Source organism: Tursiops truncatus, chromosome 1, assembly GCF_011762595.2.
Source record: "Tursiops truncatus isolate mTurTru1 chromosome 1, mTurTru1.mat.Y, whole genome shotgun sequence".
Taxonomy (NCBI): Eukaryota; Metazoa; Chordata; class Mammalia; order Artiodactyla; family Delphinidae; genus Tursiops; species Tursiops truncatus.
Genome location: NC_047034.1, coordinates 163,471,064 through 163,492,133, shown reverse-complemented (window position 1 = coordinate 163,492,133; position 21,070 = coordinate 163,471,064). Strand labels below are relative to the sequence as shown.

Here is a 21,070-nt window from a genome sequence, read left to right as displayed (position 1 = left end):
AGCAAATGATGATGGAAGAAAGTGATTCCCCTGGAGATCTGAGAGTAATGGCTGCCTCCCTGTGTCTTCTAGACCAACAACAGCCATGCCCTTTATTCTCTGGAGGCGCAGCTTCTGCAGGTTCACCCTGACTATACCAATGCTGGTTCCACAATGCTCAACTTCAGCTGCACGTACCCTCTGGTGGTAAATGTCAGCCAGACCCACACCTACCCGGTGGTCTTTTTCCTGTGAGTTCTTTTCTGTCAGCTGCCTCTTGGGCTGGACCCTGTGGAGGCTCTCGAGTTCCCACTGCTACCTATAATCCAGGCAAAAGGAGTCAACACCCTCAGGATGTTGCCCCGCCATGCCCACCCATCATAGGTACCTCTTAGATTGAGACTCGGAGTATTACTGGAAGAAAAAGATGTTCTGTGAAGTAATGCATTATGGGTTGTTTATGTAAATTACCTTGAGGTAGGATGGCTCAGATGGCTTCAAGGGTCCTGGGGTCTGGGGATCTGTGATGTGGCCCCTCACTTTTTAGGAGGTCCAGGAGGAAAGTTGGAAGTTTTGCTCCTTCCCTCCCCTAGTTCTCTATGGCTACCAGTGCTCAGTGACCTAGGGTGCAAGGCAGAATGCGAGTGATGCCCCTACCTCTAGGGTTTTGTGGTGAGGGTCTCATTCCCATCCCTCTCCAGATATATCACTATCCGTATTATGGGCACTGGGAACACCATTGTCATCCTGGGCATCTTCACAGACCCTCAGCTCTCATCTCCACTTGAGAACAGACCAGTTTCCCTTGGCAAGCCTCTCTACGTGGTCCTCAGAGCCACAAGTAGTGGCCCAGACAGATTTGCCCTGGTGGCCAATGAGGTCTTTACCAGCACCAGCTTCTCCAGGACAGGTGCTGTTAAGGCCACCTACTACTTTGTGAAGGAGAGGTAAGTACCTGTTGGACTCTGGTAACCTCTTTTCAGTGCCACACTAGCTCTTGGACTGTAGCTTGTGCTGGATGGTTTTGTACCTATGAGCACAGATCCTGTCACTCTTCTCTGTATCACTGGTACATAGACAGTGGGAGAAAGTAAGTGCTGGGTGAATGTTTGTTGAAAAATATTCAAGTATTATTACCATTCCCATTTTTCAGATGAGTAAATTAAGGCGTTGGGAGATAAAGGTCTGTCCAACATTACAGCCAATTAATGATACTCATTCCTTGTATTCTTTCCTCAAACAATTACTGAGGACCTACAGTGATAAAAGTAAAAAAACAAAAACAAAACTAACATTTCAGGGTGCTATACACTACATAATATATTTGACATTTACTCCATGCCTGACCCTGTTCAAATCACTTCACATATATTAACCCACTTAAGCCTCACAACACACTCTACGAGATAGGTATATTTTTGTTCCCATTTTATAGATAGAGAAACTTCACAACTCGAAGTAGGAGATCTTGCTAAATTCTGGGCCAAGTCCTTACCCTCAACAGCTCATGGTCTAGGGAAGGAGCTGTGTCTCCTGTCTTCTGGTTGTATTTCATTAATATTAACAAGTCTTCGCAGAACACAGTGAATCATTCATTACCTCATTTATACCTGAAAACAACACTGTGAAGTATTATTTCCCCCACTTTAAGGATGAGGGGATTAGAGAGGGTACAGAGTTTAATGACTAGACCAAGGACATAATGCTGGTCTACTCATGCTCCAGAGTCCTGGTTCTGAAATACCTCAAAAACAGTCCTAGCGTGCAATTCTTCCTTTGTCAGGAGGAAAGAGAACCTAGTGATTAAGGGTATGGGAGGGCACTGCAGCCAGGTTGCTACCTGAAGAAACTTGGACAACCTACTTAACTTCTCTGAGCCTCAGTTTCCTCATCTTTAAAAAATAAAAAGACCATCAAGGGGGGAAACTAGAATGGACTTATTGATGGTGAGTTTGATTCCTGGAATAAAGATCACAGGGTAAAAAAGACTAAATGGGCTTCAGGAAGCACAAGAGACAGAGTTCAGAGGTGACTCCCTAATGCCCACAGGAGGTAGCGTCTGTGTGGCTGGTAACTCAGTGGGAAGATAATTTGCTGTCCCTTAGGCTTTTGCATTGGATGTTTTCTCTTCCTGGAACCCTCAACTCCCTGATACCCATATGGCAAATTCTCATCTCCTTAGTCTTTGCTAAAATGGTACCATTTCAATGAAACCTACCCTGTCCATGCTATGTAAAATTGCAACTACCCTGCACTCATCCAGTCTAGATCCCTATTTCTTTCTTCTATCTACTTATCACCTCCTTTCATACTACATTACATGAGATCATTTATTTTTTTTATTAAGTTATTTATTGTCTGTCTCCCCTCACCCACAAGAGAATAGGAGGTTTGGTCTGTTTTGTTCACTCAGTTTTCTAATTCTCCCAAGCACCTAGAACAGGGCCTATGTATAATAAGACTTTCTTTCTGCCCATGGACTCTACACCACAGGTCTATCCAAATACTACCAGTTATAGTGAAAGGGTTACATCTAGGTTATTGTTACCTCAAAAAAAGTCACCATGACAATAACGTGAACAGTTCAAGCCTACCTCCGAATCTCTTAGCTCAGAATTTTCTATGTCTACCAGAGTTTGCCACCAGTAACTAAAGTTTCCTTTTTTAATGTGGAGAAGTTACTGCTAATAAGTGATCACTGATAAGCTATGCCCAGTCAAGAAGCAAACTTTATCGAAGGGGAGAGTCTTAGAAAAACAAACAAACAAGAAAATTAAAGGTCATCTTGTCATGATTTACTACCACCACACCATCAAAATAATAATAGAAGAGGGGAAGGAGAAGAAAGGAAAAGACAGAGGGAGAGAAAATGTGTTAGGGAAAAGAAAAGGAAGGAAGGAAAGAGAAAGAAAGAAAAAAGAGAGGGAGGGAGAGAGAGGGAAGGAAAGAGGGAAAGAGGGAAGGAAGGGAGAGAAAGGAAGGAAGGAAGGAAGGGAGAGAGAGGGAGGGAGGGAGGAAGAAAGGAAGAAAGAGGACGGGGGCAAAACTGTCTTCCTGCTAGCACTGATGTGAGGATGAAATGAAATAATGCATGCAAATTTTCATTATGAGACCCAGCATCTACACCCACAGGACAAGCAAAAAATGGGAAATCAGTGTTTGCCGGGGCTCCTAGCAGTGGGTGACGCTGCCTCTCCCCACAGCTGCCCAGTCAGCAACAGGCTGCTCGTGGGGCCTGCGGGCCAACGGGGCCTCCCTGGAGCTGACGCTGGCCTTCAACCTGTTCCGCTTCTCGACTAAGCGATACGCTCTACCTGCAGAGCCAAGTGACCCTGTGTGACAAGCGGGCGGGACGCCCGTGTCCGCCGGTGAGCAGACAGGCAGCCCTAGAGGCTCCGGGCAGTCGCTGCAGCCTCCGCCGGCCGCAGCTCCGGGTGGCTAGCTGAGGAGCCGGACTCCAAGCAATGCAGTCGGGTGGGGACTAAGGAGGGGCCTGCAGGGACTAAGGAGAGGGGGACCAATAAGGGCCTGACTAAGGAGGGGCCTGGAGGGCGGCGGTGCTGGGGATTGGCCTATCCCTCCGGAGGCGGGGCTGAAGGCGGGGCCGAGGGCGAGGGGCCTGTGGATTGACATAAAGGGCAAGATTTTGGAGACCTCACTGGGGCTACCTGGGGATCTCGGACAAAGGCCCGCCCAGGCTGGGGCGGGAAGAGACCTCGCTACCCTTCTGTTGTGTCCCTGCAGACCTGTAGTCAGAAGAGTCCGCCTGGGAGGAATCGAGCCTGGGAGATCTCAGCTCGGGAGGGTCTGGAGAGCGGCGCTGGCTGGATGGTGTTCGGGCCCATTAGATCAAGTGGTAACTGGATCATATGGGGGGCCTCCTTGACTCCTCTTCCAGTTTTTCCCACTGACCTGCTCTGAGACCCCGACCCTTCACTGAGCCTCCTTCTACCTGTGTGTCCTCAGACTCCTCCCTCAATTCTAGTCCATGTCCTCCCCAAGCCCATATCCTCCTCGGCTCCTCCTTTGCTCTGGAGAGGTCTCCTCCCCTCACCCGGTCCCGGTTCCATTCTCACTCATTAAGCTTCTCTCCTCCCATTCTCATCTTTCCTGCCACACCAGACCAATCTTCTACCAGTCTGTTTGTCCCTTGTGCCAGTATGCTCTTTGTAAATCCTCCTTGCTGGTCTGAAACCATCTCTCCTTTCTCTCTATTCCCTGACAACCTTCCAAAGCTCTGACCCTTGCGGGAAAGCCTATCTTCTTAGTAATTCCATTCTTTAGAGGCAGAAGGTTCATCATCACACCTTTCTGAGTCCCTGCTTCAACAAAGGGTTCTTTTTGCCCAATCTTTCAATGATGGGAGTGTGCTGACCTGGTACTATCAGGATGCCTCCTTAAGCTTAATCTTTCTTCCTTTGTGGTTTCAGAGCCCAGTGCCTCCAGTAGCAGGAGTTTGGCAGGTTGGTACACAGCGATTGCTGTGATAAAGTTCTGATGACTGCGCTAGGGTCTGGGGGTGCACACTGGCTTCTGGAGGGTGCTGGTCTTGGATCTCGTCCCTGCTTAACAGTATGTGACTTGGGAGAGGTCAGTTACCCTAAGTCTCAGCTTCCTCAGCTGTACATGGTAGAGTTGTCATTGTGAGGTTGTTGGTAGTCATAGTTAGACTTTTATCCCTCATCAGAACCTGAGGCTTTCCAGAAATGGTTTAGGGTAGGGGTTGAAATTTCAAGATAGAGGGCCATGAAGATAACAACAAGTGAGAGAGGTTGAGTGGGGTCCACACCGAGATAGAGAGTTCATCTCTGTGTCTCCAACCACCTCCCCCCCCGCCCAGTCTAACAGAGGAACTGGCACATGGTGAAGTCCCTGGAAGGTTTTGTTGAAAAAATGCATGAATGACTTACAAAACAATCCCCGAAGTGGAGTATCTAAGCCTAAAAAGTTTCCCAGGCTCTCAAAGCCACCTAATTCTGCTTTATAATTTCTTTCTTTCCTGCAGGATCCTGGATGACCATCTTTCTTCTGATGGCAATAGGCTGGATGCTAGGATAAAATCCTGCCCAGATACCTGCCCCAACTCTAGTCCTTAGCCTTTAGTTTAGTTGCCTGAGGCAAAGGTAGGGTGGAGGAAGATTTAGGGAGAGACAAGTAGTCTGTCCTCTTGTTAGGGACCAGAGAGGTTGAGGGTGAAGATGGAATCCATGTGTGACCCAACTACTGTCTGGTTAGGAGTGGGACCACTGAGCCTTGGGCAGTGCTTCCTCATCCCACCTTCCCTTCCCATCTCTGGAACTCTTCCAATGGTGGGATTGGGCAGCTCAATATGATAAGGGGCAGGGCAGAGGGTATGGCCAATAAACAGCAGGGAACTTTCCTACTTTGTCTGACTCCTTTTCTGTGTTATCAGACCACAAAGCTTCAAGGCTTTATGAGAAACAGTGTGTGTGTGTGTGTGTGTGTGTGTGTGTGTGTGTGTGTGTGTGCATGTGTGCATGTGAGAAGTTGCTTTGTTCTCTATGGGTCTCAGTTCCCCCATTTGTAAAACAAAAGAATTTGACCAGATGATCTCTGCTTCAACATGGGGACTCCATGACTCTCATTTTAGGGTAAGTTGTTGGGCCTTGGCCAACTGGTTCCAAATCTCCTTTCTTCTGCAGAATGGGCAAGAGCTATTTAATTTCAGAATTAGGATTAAATGTGTCCATATAATATTGTTCTGACCATTAATTATTTCCAACTTCATTAACTCCTGTTTCCTAATAAAGGGTGGATACAGGCAACAGTATGCTATCATTTATTCATTCAGAAACAGGTTGGAATCTACTATGTTAGGCCCTGGAGATTCAATATTACACAAGACACAGGCTTGGACCTTACAGAGAGGACAGTTGAGTTCAGGAAGCAGGTGGTGTGGATTGGGAAGCAGGACAGGCTTTAGAAGTTGACAGAGGTGGCACTTTCACAAAATCACAAGAAGGCCCTGTGCCTCTTTTTGTTGTTTCATTTTTGAAATACTACTTTTATTGATATCTATGATCATTTAGAAATTAATTTCTTGGGAAAATATGTTGTTCCAAGCAACAAAATAAATATTAAATTCAACAGTCTCAACATTTAATTTACAAAATCTCTTCTTGTCATTTAATGGTTTAATAGCTCCAGAAAAAATTAAGTCAAATGATTAATCCATATTATTTTTTCATGTACATAAAAATCACACACTTATTAAATCAGTACAATTAATTACATTTCATTGGGAATTCATATTCACTTTATAAGTCTGGAGTAGAAACTGTTTAAATATCCCTCTTGACAAAGGCATTAACCCTTGCCTGTATTTAAAATAGATCCTAAAGGATAAGGGAAAAATATCATTTACTATATTATGCTTAAATATCTCAAAAAGAAAATAGAATGAAACAAAATGAAGTTAACAAGGAAGCTATTGAACTTAAATTATATTTAGTTGATCAGGTTAAAGAAGCCTCTGTGCTGTGTAACAATAGATGCTTATAAAATAATCCACCAGACAACACTTAATGCATGTGAAAGTAGCTCTAATTACATGATTACGAAGATGCAGTTAATTTTCTCACTTTTCTTGGTTAAATTAGGGTGGGACATAACTGGCCAACTCTAGTCTTTTTTCAGTTATGTCAGGTGATAGTTCCATTCATATATCTTACTGAAATATGCAAGTGTTTTTTCTTTTTCGAATTTTATTTTATTTATTTTTTATACAGCATGTTCTTATTAGTTTTCCATTTTATACATATTAGTGTGTATATGTCAATCCCAATCTCCCAATTCATCACCCCCCACCCCCCGCTGCCACTTTCCCCCCTTGGTGTCCATATGTTTGTTCTCTACATCTGTGTCTCTATTTCTGCCCTGCAAACTGGTTCATCTGTACCATTTTTCTAGGTTCCACATATATGTGTTAATACACGATATTTGTTTTTCTCTTTCTGACTTACTTCACTCTGTATGACAGTCTCTAGATCCATGCATGTCTCTACAAATGACCCAATTTCGTTCCTTTTTATGGCTAATATTCCATTGTATATATGTACCACATCTTCTTTATCCATTCGTCTGTCGATGGGCATTTAGGTTGCTTTCATGACCTGGCTACTGTAAATAGTGTGCAGCAAGTGTTTTAAAATAATAAAGTAACTGAAGATTTACTATGTCATAACTAAAAATTGTGAATGTTCTCTGAAATTAGTGCCAAAATTTTTCGTTAAAATATAAATGAGAAGTCATTCACATTTGAAAATTGGTATTATAATAATGGAGTTACTTTTTTTTTTTTTTTTTTTGTGGTACGTGGGCCTCTCACCGTTGCGGTCTCCCGTTGGGGAGTACAGGCTCCGGACGCACAGGCTCAGCGGCCATGGCTCACGGGCCTAGCCGCTCCGCGGCATGTGGGATCTTCCCGGACCGGGGCACGATCCTGTGTCCCCTGTATCGGCAGGCAGACTCTCCACCACTGCGCCACCAGGGAAGCCCTGGAGTTACTTTTAAAATATAGATACCCATTGGAGAAAACTGTACAAATGTACTGTTTGCCAATTGTAAATTTAAATCTCAGCAGTTCCACTGTTTCCAGTCTGGTTTTTCTTCCATTCTCCACATCAGCTTTTCAAATCTTCCCCATTCTTCTCAGCCCTCTACATGCCTCTGTTCCCTCCCTCCTTACAGTTGCTTTTCACCAAAGAAATAGAAGCCATCAAGTGGGTGTTCCCACCACCCACCAGCCCACAAATTTACTCATTTACACACCTATCCTTACCATTTATATTTTAATAAAAGACTTCTGGTCTTAATTTCAGAGAATACTCCCTAAGTTCATCTATCATATCATACCCAGATTCATTATCAATTAAATCTTATTTTCTGCCATCTATATTCTTACCTTAAAACACTATAAGAGAGGGCAAGCAATAGAACCCCAGAGCCCTTCCTTTAGAGTGAATTTGGTCCTGCTTCCCAATCCACACCACCTTTATGTCTGGTTCTTCAAAGTTAAGAAATCACACAACTTTTATTTTTCTTTTGCTGAGTTATAATTGGCATACAGCACTGTATAAGCTTAAAGTGTACAGCATAATGACGACTTATACATCATGAAATGATTATCACATTAAGTTTAGTGAACATCCATCATCTCATACAGATGCAAAAGTAAAGAAATAAAAAAGAATATATTTTCCTTGTGATAACTCAGAATTTACTCTTTCATATATAAAATACAGCACCGTTAATTATATTTATCATGTTGTATCACACAACTTTTTAATGCCTCTCTCCCTCCCAAGTCGAGTTTCCAGATACCTGGAATTTTACTGTACTTTGGCTGATGGCTTTGTTCCTCCTTTTAAACAATTTCAGTCTGATTTTTCAAGTATGTATTAATGCAAATAAACTTAGTTCCTTTTCCTAGGGAGCGAGTTTGAGCAGGGAGGCAAGATTGATCCCTTACCCTTCAACCTGTGTCCTGATCACAGATTGACCACTGACTCTAATCCAGACCAAGCCCTGACCCTGATAAGACAGTGACTCTGGCCACACCCTAACTCCTGGTCACAACGTCACCCCCTGCTTCAAGTGGGAGTACTATAGATGGTGAGGAATGGGAGGAGGGTGGGCAGGTTAGGAGGGATCCCGGAATGAGTTGCGCTGGCTGCCAGCTTCTCGATCTGCACAGGCCAAGCAGGCCACTTCAGGCCGAGGTGAACAGGGCTCCGCCCAGAGGCGAGACCCACCAAGGGGTAGAGGCAACGGCAGAGAGCGGCGGCGGGCTCATGCGCAGAGAGATCCGTCGGTTCTCTGCGCCGAGGGCGGCGTGCAGGGGCGGGACACCCGCGCGGCCCGACTTCTGATTGGTCGTAGGAGGGAAGAAAGGGGCGGGACCAGGGCGGTGCGCGCTCTGAGGCGCGCGGCCTGGCGGGTGTGTAACGGCCGTTAGGCGAGCTGAGGCGCTGAACCGCCGTCCGCAGCCGACGTGGTCGCAGTGGTTGGTGTCCCTGAGTGAGGGATTTCGCTGCCCGCTTTCAAGCTCACGTAAGTCCTCCTCCCTTCGGGGGCCCCCGTCGGACTGACAGACCCTGTCCCCTGCCTAGAGAGCCTTGGCGGAGCCTCAGACACTCTCGACCGTCCGCCGTGGTGGGGAGGGCCGCGGGAGAGCAAAGAGCATGCGCAGAGCGACTGAGCCGTTCGCCTTGGGTCTCTGACGCCCCGGCTTTCTGAAATAATGCCCCCCGCTCGCCTCCTTGGGTCTCAGTGGCCTCCCGTCCTCATCGCCTCGCTCTCTCCCCGTCACTCACTCCGCAGCAGTTGCGGGACCTTTGCGATGGACGGGCCCAGTGCTGGTCGCCAGGGCACGGCGGGAGGGAAGTTCTTGCCCTTCAGGAGCTCGCAGCCCCGGGAGAGGAGTGGACATCCCGCGGATGGTTGCTCGGCCAGCACTCAGTAGTGCAGGGTGGAGAAGTATGGGAACGCGGAACCCAACGCGCCGACGGAGTCTGAGGGGTCGGGGAGCCCTCCCCGAGGAAGTGAAGTTTGAGCCGAGATTTGGAGAAGGATGGAGGAGGAAGGTCGGGGGACAGAGAGCCCGTGTGAAGGCGCTAGGCTGGAGTTTCTCAGCCGGCGCGATTTTGCCCCCCACGGGATATTTGACAGTGTCTGGAGACATTTTCGGTTCTCACAACTCGGGGATTACTCCTGGGATCTGTTGGGTAGAAGTCAGGGGTGCTGCTATACAGCCTGCAGTGTACAGGACAACCGCACATCAAAGACTTACCCGACTTCCAATGTCGTTAGTACCGAGCATGAGGCACCCTGCTATAGACAGGGAGGAGCTGGTTCTCTGGATGAACAGAAAGTGTGTTAGAGCTTATGTATGCAATAGAAGCTGTTCAGAACTTACTTCATCACATTAAACCGGGAGGATCGGAGCCCTGTTTGTCTTTTACACCGGTCTACCTCCACGATATGGCACAGAGCCAGGCAAACAGGCACTCAGTAAATTTTGGTTGATGAATTGAGTACTGTGTGCTAGGAAGGGAGGAGTAGTGATACAAGGACGATTAAGAGAACCATGTTTCATTACTTGCCCTTAGGCCTTGTCTGTTTTATTATGTGGTGGTGTTCAGGACCTGTTCTTTGTAAAGGCAGCATCTTGGCAAGGATTTGGCTTCTCTTTCTTTAGGTTTGGTTTAATGAATGATCGAGGTGATGAAAATAGTGTGATGGTGTGAGGTTCTTAGTGTGTCTGTGTCAGCTGTCTGTGTTTCCCTTCAAATCCTCTCCTGTCCTGATGTGGTTCTGTCAACAGCTGCCAAGTGTGTTCCACACCATTAAGATTATAATTCTTCAAGGGGAGAACTAATAACAGCCAAAATCTAATTCTCGGGTAGCAGCTTGGGAAATAGAGCCTGGGTGGTGACCAGGGGCAGAGTGAAGAAATTACATGAGCTGCCCCTGCTCCTAACTGCTTTAGGGCTTGCAGCTCTGGCTATGTCTGAGGCATAGAAACTCCAACTTGTGGTGCCTTGGTAACTTCCTTTATTTCTTTTTGTCACAGCCAGAATGCTGACTAGACTTCTGTAGCATTAGAGCACAGTCCTGGCTTTGAAACCTCTTCCTAACTGTACAGTCTTCACCTTTCTAATCCTTTATTTTCTCATCCATAAAATGAGGTAATAGTAGTAACTACCTCATAGGTTTGATATGAGCATTCAGCATAACACATGATACTTGAGAGCCTTTAGCACAATGCTTGATGGGTAGTAAGGACAGGCATACCTCAGAGATATTGTGGATAGGATTCCAGACCACTGTAATAAAGTGAGACACACATTTTTTTGGTTTCCCAGTGCATATGTAAGTTATGTTTACACTATATTGTAGTTTGTTAAGTATACAATAGCATTATGTCTTTTAAAAATCTACGTACCTTAATTAAAAAATACTTTATTAAAAAAATACTTTATTGCTAAAAATTGCTAACCATCATCTGAGCCTTCAGTGATTCGTAATCTTTTTGCTAGTTTGCTAGTGGAGGATTCTGCCTCGATGCTGACGGCTGCTGACGGCTGCTGACTGAACGGGGTGGTGGCCTCTGAAGGCTGGGGTGGCTGTGGCAATGTCTTCAAACAAGACAGCAGTGAAGTGTGCTGCATTGATTGACTTTTCTTTTTTTTTTTTTTTTTTTTGCGGCACGCGGGCCTCTCACCGCTGTGGCCTCCCCCGTTGCGGAGCACAGGCTCCGGACGCGCAGGCCCAGCGGCCATGGCCCACGGGCCCAGCCGCTCCGCGGCATGTGGGATCCTCCCGGACCAGGGCATGAACCCATGTCCCCTGCATCAGCAGGCGGACTGCCAACCACTGCGCCACCAGGGAAGCCCTGATTGACTTTTCTTTTCACAGACGATTTTTCTATAACATGCAATGCTGTTTGATACTATTTTCCCCACAGTGGAACTTCTTTCAAAATTGGAGTCAGTCGTCTCAAACCCTGCTGCTGCTTTATCAACAGAGTTACTTAATATTCTAAATCCTCTGTTGTCATTTTGACAGTCTTGACAGCATCTTCACTGGAAGTAGTTCCATCTCAAGAAACCACTTCCCTTGCTCATCCATAAGAAGCAACTCCTCATCTGTTAAAAGTTGTATCATGAGATTGCAGCATTCAGTCACATCTAATTTTAGTCCTAATTTTTAGTCCTTCTAATTTTAGTCCTCTTGCTATTTCCACCACATCTGCAGTTACAGTAGTAACATCAAAGAGCACAGATCACCATGGCAGATGTAATAATGTTGAAAAAGCTTGGAATACTGCGAGAATTACCAAAACGTGACACAGAGACGAAGCGACCAAATGCTGTAGGAAAAAATGGCACCCATAGACTTGCTTAACACAGGGTTGCTGCACATCTTCAGTTTGTAAAAAATGCAATCTGTGAAGCTCAGTAAAGTGAAGTTCAATAAAAAGATGTATGCTTGGACTTAATACATGTTAAATTCGTTGAATGCATAGTTCTGTAGTTTAAACAGCTTTGAAAATGGAAACTATCAAATGTTGGGTGCTTTTCTTCTGTCTGCCTCCATTATTCTTACCTTTCTTGGCTGTATAATTGGTTATTTGTGTTACTGCTATTTATTTATTTATTTTAAATTAATTTATTTATGTGGCTGCATCGGGTATTAGTTGGGGCATGCAGGATCTTCGTTGTGGCCTGTGGGGTATTTTGTTGTGACTTGGGCTCTCTAGTTGTGGCACGTGGGCTTAGTTGCCCCGCGGCATGTGGAATCTTAGTTCCCCCACCCAGGGATCAAACCTGCATCCCCTGCATTGGAAGGCGGATTGTTAACCACTGGACCTCCAGGGAAGTCCCTGTGTTACTTCTTATACATTCATTTCTCTCACTTTTATCTCCAGAAGTCTGTCTCCTTCAAATGGTCCTAAAAATTTCCACCAGTAGGCCATCTACTTCTGAACTTAAGGAGGAAGAAGTTTAAAATTATTTATTCTGTACTGTTTTACTCCTTGGAGTTCTTTTTTTTTTAATTAAGGTATAATTCACATACCATAAAATTCAATTTTATGTATGCCCAATTCAGAGGTTTTAGTATATTCACAAGCCATCATCACTATCTAATCTCAGAACATTTTGATCACCCTAGTAAGAAACCCCATACCATTAGCAATTGCTCCCCATTTCCCCCTCTCCCTGCCCTCCTCTTAGTCCCTGAGAACCACTAATCTGCTGTCACTATGAATATGCCAATTCTGGACATTTCATATAAATGGAATTATACAACATGTAGCCTTTGGTGTTTGTCCTCCTTCACTTACTATAATGTTTTCAGTAGCAGGTATCAGTGCTTCATTCCTTTTTGTTGCCTAAGTACTTCGTTCCTTTTTGTTGCCTAATAATATTCCATTGTGTGGATGTACCACATTTTACTTATCTATCAGCTAATGGACATTTGAGTTCTTTCTATTTTTTGGCTATTATAAATAATGCTACTATGAAGATTCATGTACAAGATTTTGTGTTGACATATGTTTTTATTTCTCCTGAATATATACCCAGGAGTGGAACTAGAGTCATAGGATAACTCCATCTTTAACTGAGAGTTCTTTTGTCATCCCATTTTCAACCCCTCTGAACTTGGAAAGGTCTCAGAATCCAACGCGCCTACCATTTTGTTATATTTTAAAGAAAGGGGGACTTCCCTGGTAGTCCAGTGGTTAAGACTCTGCGCTCCCAATGCAGGGGGCATGGGTTCGATCCCTGGTGGGGGAACTAAGATCCCACATGCTGCACGGTGCAGCCAGACCAAAATAAAATAAAAGATCCTTAATTTAATCACATCTGGAGGAAAAAACCCTTTAGAAAAAACAGAAAGGGATTAAAAAAAGCATTTTGATATTGATGATTCGGTATGACTAGCAGGTAGGGCATCCTTCTGTGTCACGAATAAAACACTGAATAATACTAGCCATAAATGGAATCTTTTTTTTTTTTTTTTTTTTTTTTTGGGGTACGTGGGCCTCTCACTGTTGTGGCCTCTCCTGTTGCAGAGCACAGGCTCCGGATGCGCAGGCTCAGCGGCCATAGCTCACGGGCCTAGCCCCTCCGCGGCATGTGGGATCTTTCCGGACCGGGGCATGAACCCGTGTCCCCTACATCGGCAGGCGGACTCTCAACCACTGTGCCACCAGGGAAGCCCCTGGAATCTTTTTTTAACTGAACAAAGTTTCTCTTACCCAGTATGTAGAGACCTGGGATTTCAGGGGATGGTACAATTTCTGTTGTAGATACAGTGAATTAGTGAGGGTTTGTGTTGTTGTTACTAAGAGGAGACTATAGAGGTCAGTAAAGCACATCAGAGAAATAGTACCATATAGCTTTTTTTTTCCGCCACCCCCCCCCCCACCTCTCCAAAGTTAAATTTCACCTCTCAGACTTGTGTTCTGTTGACAGGGTTTATCCCAAACTCTTCTGGGGCTCTTATAAATTCAGAGTTTCTAAATTCGTACTTTATCTTCTGAGGACTGTACTGTGTCACTTTTTATTAACATAAACTGTTAATATGCCAAGTATAACAAAAACATTAATTAAGCACTTAATATGTGTCAGGCACCATTGTAAGTTAATTATAAATGAATTAGAATGAATTAGGTCCTGGCTTTATCCTCATTTTTTTTTTTTTTTTAAATTTAATTTATTTATTTGACTGTGTTGGGTCTTCGTTTCTGTGCAAGGGCTTTCTCTAGTCGCGGCGAGCAGGGGCCACTCTTCATCGCGGTGCGCGGGCCTCTCACTTGCTGCGGCCTCTCTTGTTGCAGAGCACAGGCTCCAGACGCGCAGGCTCAGTAGTTGTGGCTCACGGGCCCAGTTGCTCCGCGGCATGTGGGATCTTCCCAGACCAGGGCTCAAACCTGTGTCCCCTGCATTGGCAGGCAGATTCTCAACCAGTGCGCCACCAGGGAAGCCCCTATCCTCATTTTTATATGAAGGAACTGAGGCACAAAGATATTAAGAAATTTGCCCAAGGTTACACAGCTAATACGTTGCTCGTGTCGGGCTTCAAACCCGAACTGTCTGATCAAGAATCGATACTCTGGGGACTTCCCTGGTGGCACAGTGGTTAAGAATCCTCCTGCCAACGCAGGGGACACGGGCTCAAGCCCTGGTCCGGGAAGATCCCACATGCTGCGGAGGAACTAAGCCCTTGTGCCACAACTACTGAGCCTGTGCTCTACAGCCCGCGAGCCACAACTTCTGAGACCGCATGCCACAGCTACTGCAGCCTGCATGCCTACAGCCTGTGCTCCACAACAAAGAGAAGCCACCACAATGAGAAGACTACACACTGCAACAAAGAGTAGCCCCTGCTCGCCACAACTAGAGAAAGCCCGCGCACGGCAATGAAGACCCAAAGCAGCCAATAAATAAATAAATAAATTTATAATTTAAAAAAAGTCAATACTCTGAACCACTTCTCTTACTCTGTACTGCCTCTCAGTTACTGTGCATTTACAAGATATTATTATTATTTGCTATTATTAATTACAGTTAATTAAAACTTTTGTTTACATAGATAGTAATCAGACTTATGCTGAATTCTCAGAACCTACCATTAGAATAAATATAAATGTTTTAAGGAATGAGGTAATGGGAAGAAAACCTCATGTTCCCAGCTGAGTATTGAGGTTCTGCTTATGACCAAAAAATCTATCTTTGTACATCATATGACTAACTTTCAATACTGGAAGGAATCGGGGAATTCATTTTACGTTAATCATAATTGAAGTTATAATACTTCACTGTTGGTTTGGTTATTTAGTTTTTTTCCCACCTCACTCTTCCATCCTGTTCCCATGGGTAAGTAGATCCATGGCAATGTTTGTTAATTAAAAGTAACATTATTTTAAATTTTTGCAACGATTGGATGGGCTCTAGACCTAATAGGATCAGTATTGGGAATCTCTATTTGGTTCTAGGTTTTTTCTTCTTGCTTCAGGAGAAGTAGAGTGGAATATTGGGAGTTGCTTTGCCTTAAAAAAACATCCTCAGGAGTAAAACATGTGGAAGAATACTTGAATATTCTGTGTGTTTTTGACAGTTTCAGCTGAATGAGAACAAGTTACAGGGAATTAAAAGATAGTGGCGAGATCTGACTGGTTCCTTCATTCTACAGCTGGCTCAAATAACTGTTGATGGCCATGCAGGAGAAATACCCAAGTGAGCGGTTCTCTCATGCCACATCACCAGGTGAGTAGTCAGAGTTTTCTGGGTTAAATTATGACCTTTGCTCTATTATTTTATAACAGAAATTTCCTTAAAAGGAAATACTGAACAAACAAGCATTCACTGAAAGGCTGGCGCTTAAAGAACAAAAATGACATGGGGCTACATTGAATAGAAAAATAGGTCTCTCTGAGAGAACAACTATTTATCTCTGGTCCTGTGTAGCTTCCAACAAGACCACGTGATTGACTGGGAGAGGAGGACACATAAAGGATTGGAACAAAGTGACTTTGGAAGATAGTTCCATTTGAAATCAGAAAAACACAGCATAAATTACTGTGTTCTGTGTTGTCTTTGTAGTCCTGTGGGTGGGTCAGTCATCTGTTAGCCCACAAAGATTGGAATTCTTCTTGGATGCCAACAGTCTCACTTGTGTTGTCACTAGAGACTCAGGAATTTATCTCTAGAATGGATTTACAGGGTTTTGAAAGCTCAGTAGATATCCTAAGTTGATATGTTAAAAGTTTGTGTATGTATTTAATATATATATTAAAACATGTAAATATATACATATACTCAATAGACAATATTAAGTAGATATGGTATATTCAAATAGGAAGTAGCATTTTAGAAAAATAACTTTTGAATTTGGGGGGATTTATGAAGAAAGAGTACATTTGATGGAACTAATGGTATGTTTTCTTTAACTTGAAAAATCCCACAGTGCCTTATAGCAGACATTTGGTAGATATGTTCTCCTAGGCATACTGCCTTGCATATAATAAGCACTTGTAAAAGCATTTGTTGAATCAATTCAAGGTTCATTCAGCAAATATTTATTGAACATTGCTATGTGCCACGCACTGCCTTAGGATTGAATTATGCAATTTCTTATGACACTTATGTGTATAGTGCACCTTCTTGGAATGTAGAAATTCCTAACAAAGCTTACTGCTTTTCTGATGGCTTTGTTTTCAGTAGTCTCTCATTTCCTACTTTTTTTTTTTTTTCTTTTTTGCGGTACGCGGGCCTCTGACTGTTGTGGACTCTCCCATTGCGGAGCACAGGCTCCGGACGCGCAGGCTCAGCGGCCATGGCTCAGGGGCCGAGCCGCTCCACGGCATGTGGGATCTTCCCGGACCAGGCACGAACCCGTGTCCTCTGCATCGGCAGGCGGACTCTCAACCACTGCACCACCAGGGAAGCCCAGTAGTCTCTCATTTGATTGATAATGGTCTTAATATTTGATAAGGATGCTGCTGATAGGACGTGATACCAGCTTTCAGACTTGAATTTTGAAATAATCATAGTCTCTATAACTACACCAAAACATTATTTTAGCAAATATCACTTTTAGAATTGATGTATGGAGTGGGTGAACAGAGAAGTGGTAGTGGTGAAGAAGATTAGTAGTAGTAACAGGGAGTGATTTCCAGTAGGAGGCCAGGAACATGGTAGTCGAGACCCTCCATTGATTTTCACTATTTCAAAAGACCTGACAAATTGTACACTGACTAGAGAGATAATGCCATATAGACTCACCAGGAGGTCAAATTTCTTTGCTTCTCGCTAGAATTATGTTAATTTAGTATAGTAACACTGACTAATCTTATGCTGATCAGATGCTCTGATTTTTGGCTGTGTTTTCTATTAAAGATTGTTACAGGGACTTCCGTGGCAGTCCACCTGTTAAGACTCTGGGTTTCCATTGCTGGGGATGCGGGTTCGATCCCTGGTGGGGAAACTGTGATCCCACATGTCACGCGGCACAGCCAAAAAATTTAATAAAAAAAAGAAATTGTTACCAATTACTGTGTGTATATAGATTCTTTCAAATCAGGCAGTCCACTGAGACCCAAAGAATAAAAGGAGTTCTTGGGGGAAGTGAGGTTGTCTTCAGTAGAAAGCAGAAGTAAGGGTAGCAAAAAAAAGGAGCAACTGTAGAAGAAAGTAGGTTCAAAAGATGGGAGAAGGGCTTCCCTGGTGGTGCAGTGGTTGAGAGTCTGCCTGCCGATACAGGGGACGCGGGTTCTTGCCTCGGTCTGGGAAGATCCCACATGCCGCGGAGTGGCTGGGCCCGTGAGCCGTGGCCGCTGAGCCTGCGCATCCGGAGCCTGTGCTCCGCAATGGGAGAGGCCACAACAGTGAGAGGCTCGCGTACCACAAAAAAAAAAAAAAAAAGACGAGAGAAGCACTAAATTCAAATATCATTTGCTTCCCGCTAAATCATAGAGTCTGTAGAACCACATTTTCTGATTTCAGCTCAAACTCTGATGCTTTAAATGGATAAGTAGCTACCATTACCTGTTTGTTTACATGGATCATCACATAAAGTTTAGAAAAATTACAGTGGTTTTTAAAAAATAATTTGAATTTAATTCTTTGCTAGTATATTAGTAAATCAAGTATTTATTGAACACTTCGTATCTACCAGCCCTCAAACAGCAAGCTGATAAAGTCAAATAAATCTCATCAGTCTTGTTTCATCTTACCTGCTCAGAAACTTTAGTAGTTTCTTTGCATTGCCCCCGCCCCACAAACTCTTCAGATTAACTTATAAGACTCATCTTGATCTGGATTTACCTTAACCACAAGGGTACCCTGATGCAGTCAAAGCAGTGGTTTTCAGCAGGGGACTGGATTGCCTGTTACCTTGCAGAGCATTTGGGAACATATGGGATGTTTTCAGGTTTTATAGTGATGGTGGGATGGAGTGAGGGCTGCTGCTGGCATTTAGTTGACGGGGAGGGACTAGGAATGCTTAACCATCCTGTAATATGTAGACTATACATTGAAGAATTGTCAGGCCCAGAATGCCAAAAGCACCTGTAGGAAATCCTGTAGGAAAGAATGTGGTTATTGGAATCAGAACAGCCTGGGTTCAAATCTCAGCTCTGTCCTCTGCAAAACAGGGGTTATAATACTTTTCAGTGAGTAGGTAGATGAGATCATGTTTGTAAAGTGCTGTGGCTTCTAGATTGCAAAGAATGGAGCTGCTATTAACTATTACTGTCCCAGTACCCCTGGATTCTTGGTAGTTTTTATTTCTGTCTTTGAACATTCTCACCTCTTATGCTATTTCCATTTAAAATTAACTGGGCTTCCCTGGTGGCACCGTAGTTAAGAATCTGCCTGCCAATGCAGGGGACACGGGTTCGAGCCTTGGTCCAGGAAGATCTCACATGCCGCAGAGCAATTAAGGCTGTGCGCCACAACTACTGAGCCTGCGCTCTAGAGGCCGCAAGCCACAACCACTGAGCCTGCCTGCCACAACTACGGAAGCCCGTGCACCTAGAGCCTGTGCTCTGCAACAATAGAAGCCACTGCAATGAGAAGCCCATGCACTGCAGTGAAGAGTAGTCCCTGCTCGCCGCAACTAGAGAAAAGCCTGTGCACAGCAACGAAGACTCAATGCAGCCATAAATAAATAAATAAATAAATAAATAAATTTATTAAAAAAAAAAAAAACTCCCTAAAATTAACTAATTCAGAGTAGCTGAAATAGGCACAGGAGAAAGAAAGGTGTGGGGTGCCACTATTCTCTAATAGGTTTAAGCGATTTTTTAAAAAGTCTTGTGGGGTTACCTGAGCAGGTTCACACTAAAGGTGGGAAATGCCACTTGTTTCAGGTTCCAATGTGATTCAGAGGGGTGGTTCCCTGGGGACTGAATGGCAGACCCCAGTTATCTCGGAGGCCTTTCGAAGCCGCTTCAGCCGCTGTTCCAGTATAGCCGACAGTGGGGACACAGCCATTGGCACATCATGCTCAGACATTGCGGAGGGTAAGTTTGGATTAATGATTTGATTACCAAAATGTGTTGTCAATTTCAAATTGTATTCCACGTACATTGTCATTTCCAGAGTATTCATAAGCCAATCCATTCAGTCAAGGAGTCTTCCTGATTCTTCTTATCCTATGCTCCTCACAGCCCGTCCCTTCCTCTCAACTTCTACTGTTTGTCCTGTCTGAAACAACTTTCTAATAGGTTTCTTGGCATCAGGTCTTTCCCTCTCCTACCAGATTAATCTTTCTAAAAGCCTGATTTCATAGTTTCCCTTTCCTGCAAATCCTTAGTTGTTTCTTTTACTTGGAGGATAAAGGTCAGAGTCCCCAATTCTGTGATATGGCCCTATCCCATTCAAACATATTTCTTACTGTCACCAGGTATGTTGTCTTAACTATGCTACGTGCAGAACCTTTTTTTGTTGTTGTTACTTGAGCTCTTTCCTTCTTTAATCTGGGCCCCTTTATGCTGTTCTCATCTCCTCTTGCCCCTCCCAGCTATGCTTATCTTATCTTATGATTTAATTACACGTATGAAAAAGCTTTTCCAATTTCTTCCTCCCATTACTGATCTTCCTTTTTGCAATTTTATATCTTTATTTTTTTCTGTCACTTGTTTTTGCACTTAAGTATTAACTGTCAGACTGTACTTTACAAGAGTATTTTGTTTCTTCATTTAGATGGTGGGTTCCTAGGAGGGCAGAAAACCTAATGATAATAATTAATTACTGTTTATCAAATACTTTATGATGCATACTGTGCTAAATTTTTTTCTACATTTTTTCATTAATACCTTTAAGAACTCTATGAAACATTTTATTTCCAATCTACAAATGAGAGAGCTGAATTTCAAAATGATTAAATGAGCTGATTAAAGTCACAAAACTAATTACCTTGGTACTTGGTGCATCTGATAAGATGTCACACCCACTAGGATGGCTATAATCAAAAAGATAATAACAATCGTTGGTGAGAATGTAGAGAAACTGGAACCTTTGTACATTGCTGGTGAGAATGTAAAATGTTGTAGCTGCTTTGGAAAGCAGTTTGGCAGTTCCTTAAAAGGTTAAACATAGAGTTGCCTTATGACTCAGCAAATCTAGGTATATATACGCAAGAGAATTGATGAAAGCATACATCCACACAAAAACTTGTACACAAATGTTCGTAGCAGTGTTATTCTTCATAGCCAAAAATTGGAAACAACCCCATGTCTATCAGTTGACAAACAGATGAGTAAAATGTGGTATATCCATATGGTAGAATATTATTCAGCCGTAAAAAGAAATGAAGTACCAATACCCCCCACAAACTGGATTAACTTTAAAAACATCTATGCTAAGTAAAAAAGCCAGGCGCGAAAGACCACATATTGTGTGAAATATCCATAACAGGCCAATCTGTAGGGAGGTAGAAAATAGATGTAGTGGTTGCCTAAGGCTAGGGAAGTTAGAGTAAATGCAGCATGACTGCTAAAGGGTAAAAACGTTTCTTTGGGGGGTGATGAAAATGTTCTAAAATTGATTGTAGTGAT

At 43.7% G+C, this 21,070-nt stretch overlaps 1 protein-coding gene and 1 long non-coding RNA gene across 5 annotated transcripts in view; both read left to right on the top strand.

Annotated features, from left to right (window-relative positions):
• The first annotated feature begins 3,628 nt into the window (after nt 1-3,628).
• LOC117312136 (uncharacterized) lies at nt 3,629-5,359 on the top strand. The gene is made up of 3 exons (XR_004526321.2): nt 3,629-3,835; nt 4,410-4,442; nt 4,985-5,359. It is a non-coding gene; the product is annotated as an uncharacterized lncRNA (long non-coding RNA).
• A 3,573-nt stretch (nt 5,360-8,932) lies between these two features.
• CEP85 (centrosomal protein 85) overlaps nt 8,933-21,070 on the top strand; it is a 33,266-nt gene continuing 21,128 nt past the window's right edge. For 2 of the 4 annotated variants that reach the window (XM_033840500.2, XM_033840485.2), the window contains exons 1-3: nt 8,933-9,051; nt 15,703-15,776; nt 19,382-19,534. In XM_033840500.2, the coding sequence (XP_033696391.1) occupies nt 15,722-15,776; nt 19,382-19,534 (208 nt within the window). In that variant the 5' untranslated portion in view covers nt 8,933-9,051; nt 15,703-15,721. Of the gene's footprint in view, nt 9,052-15,627; nt 15,777-19,381; nt 19,535-21,070 lie in introns of all 4 variants that reach the window. The other 2 variants (XM_033840491.2, XM_073793742.1) reach the window with 2 other exon arrangements.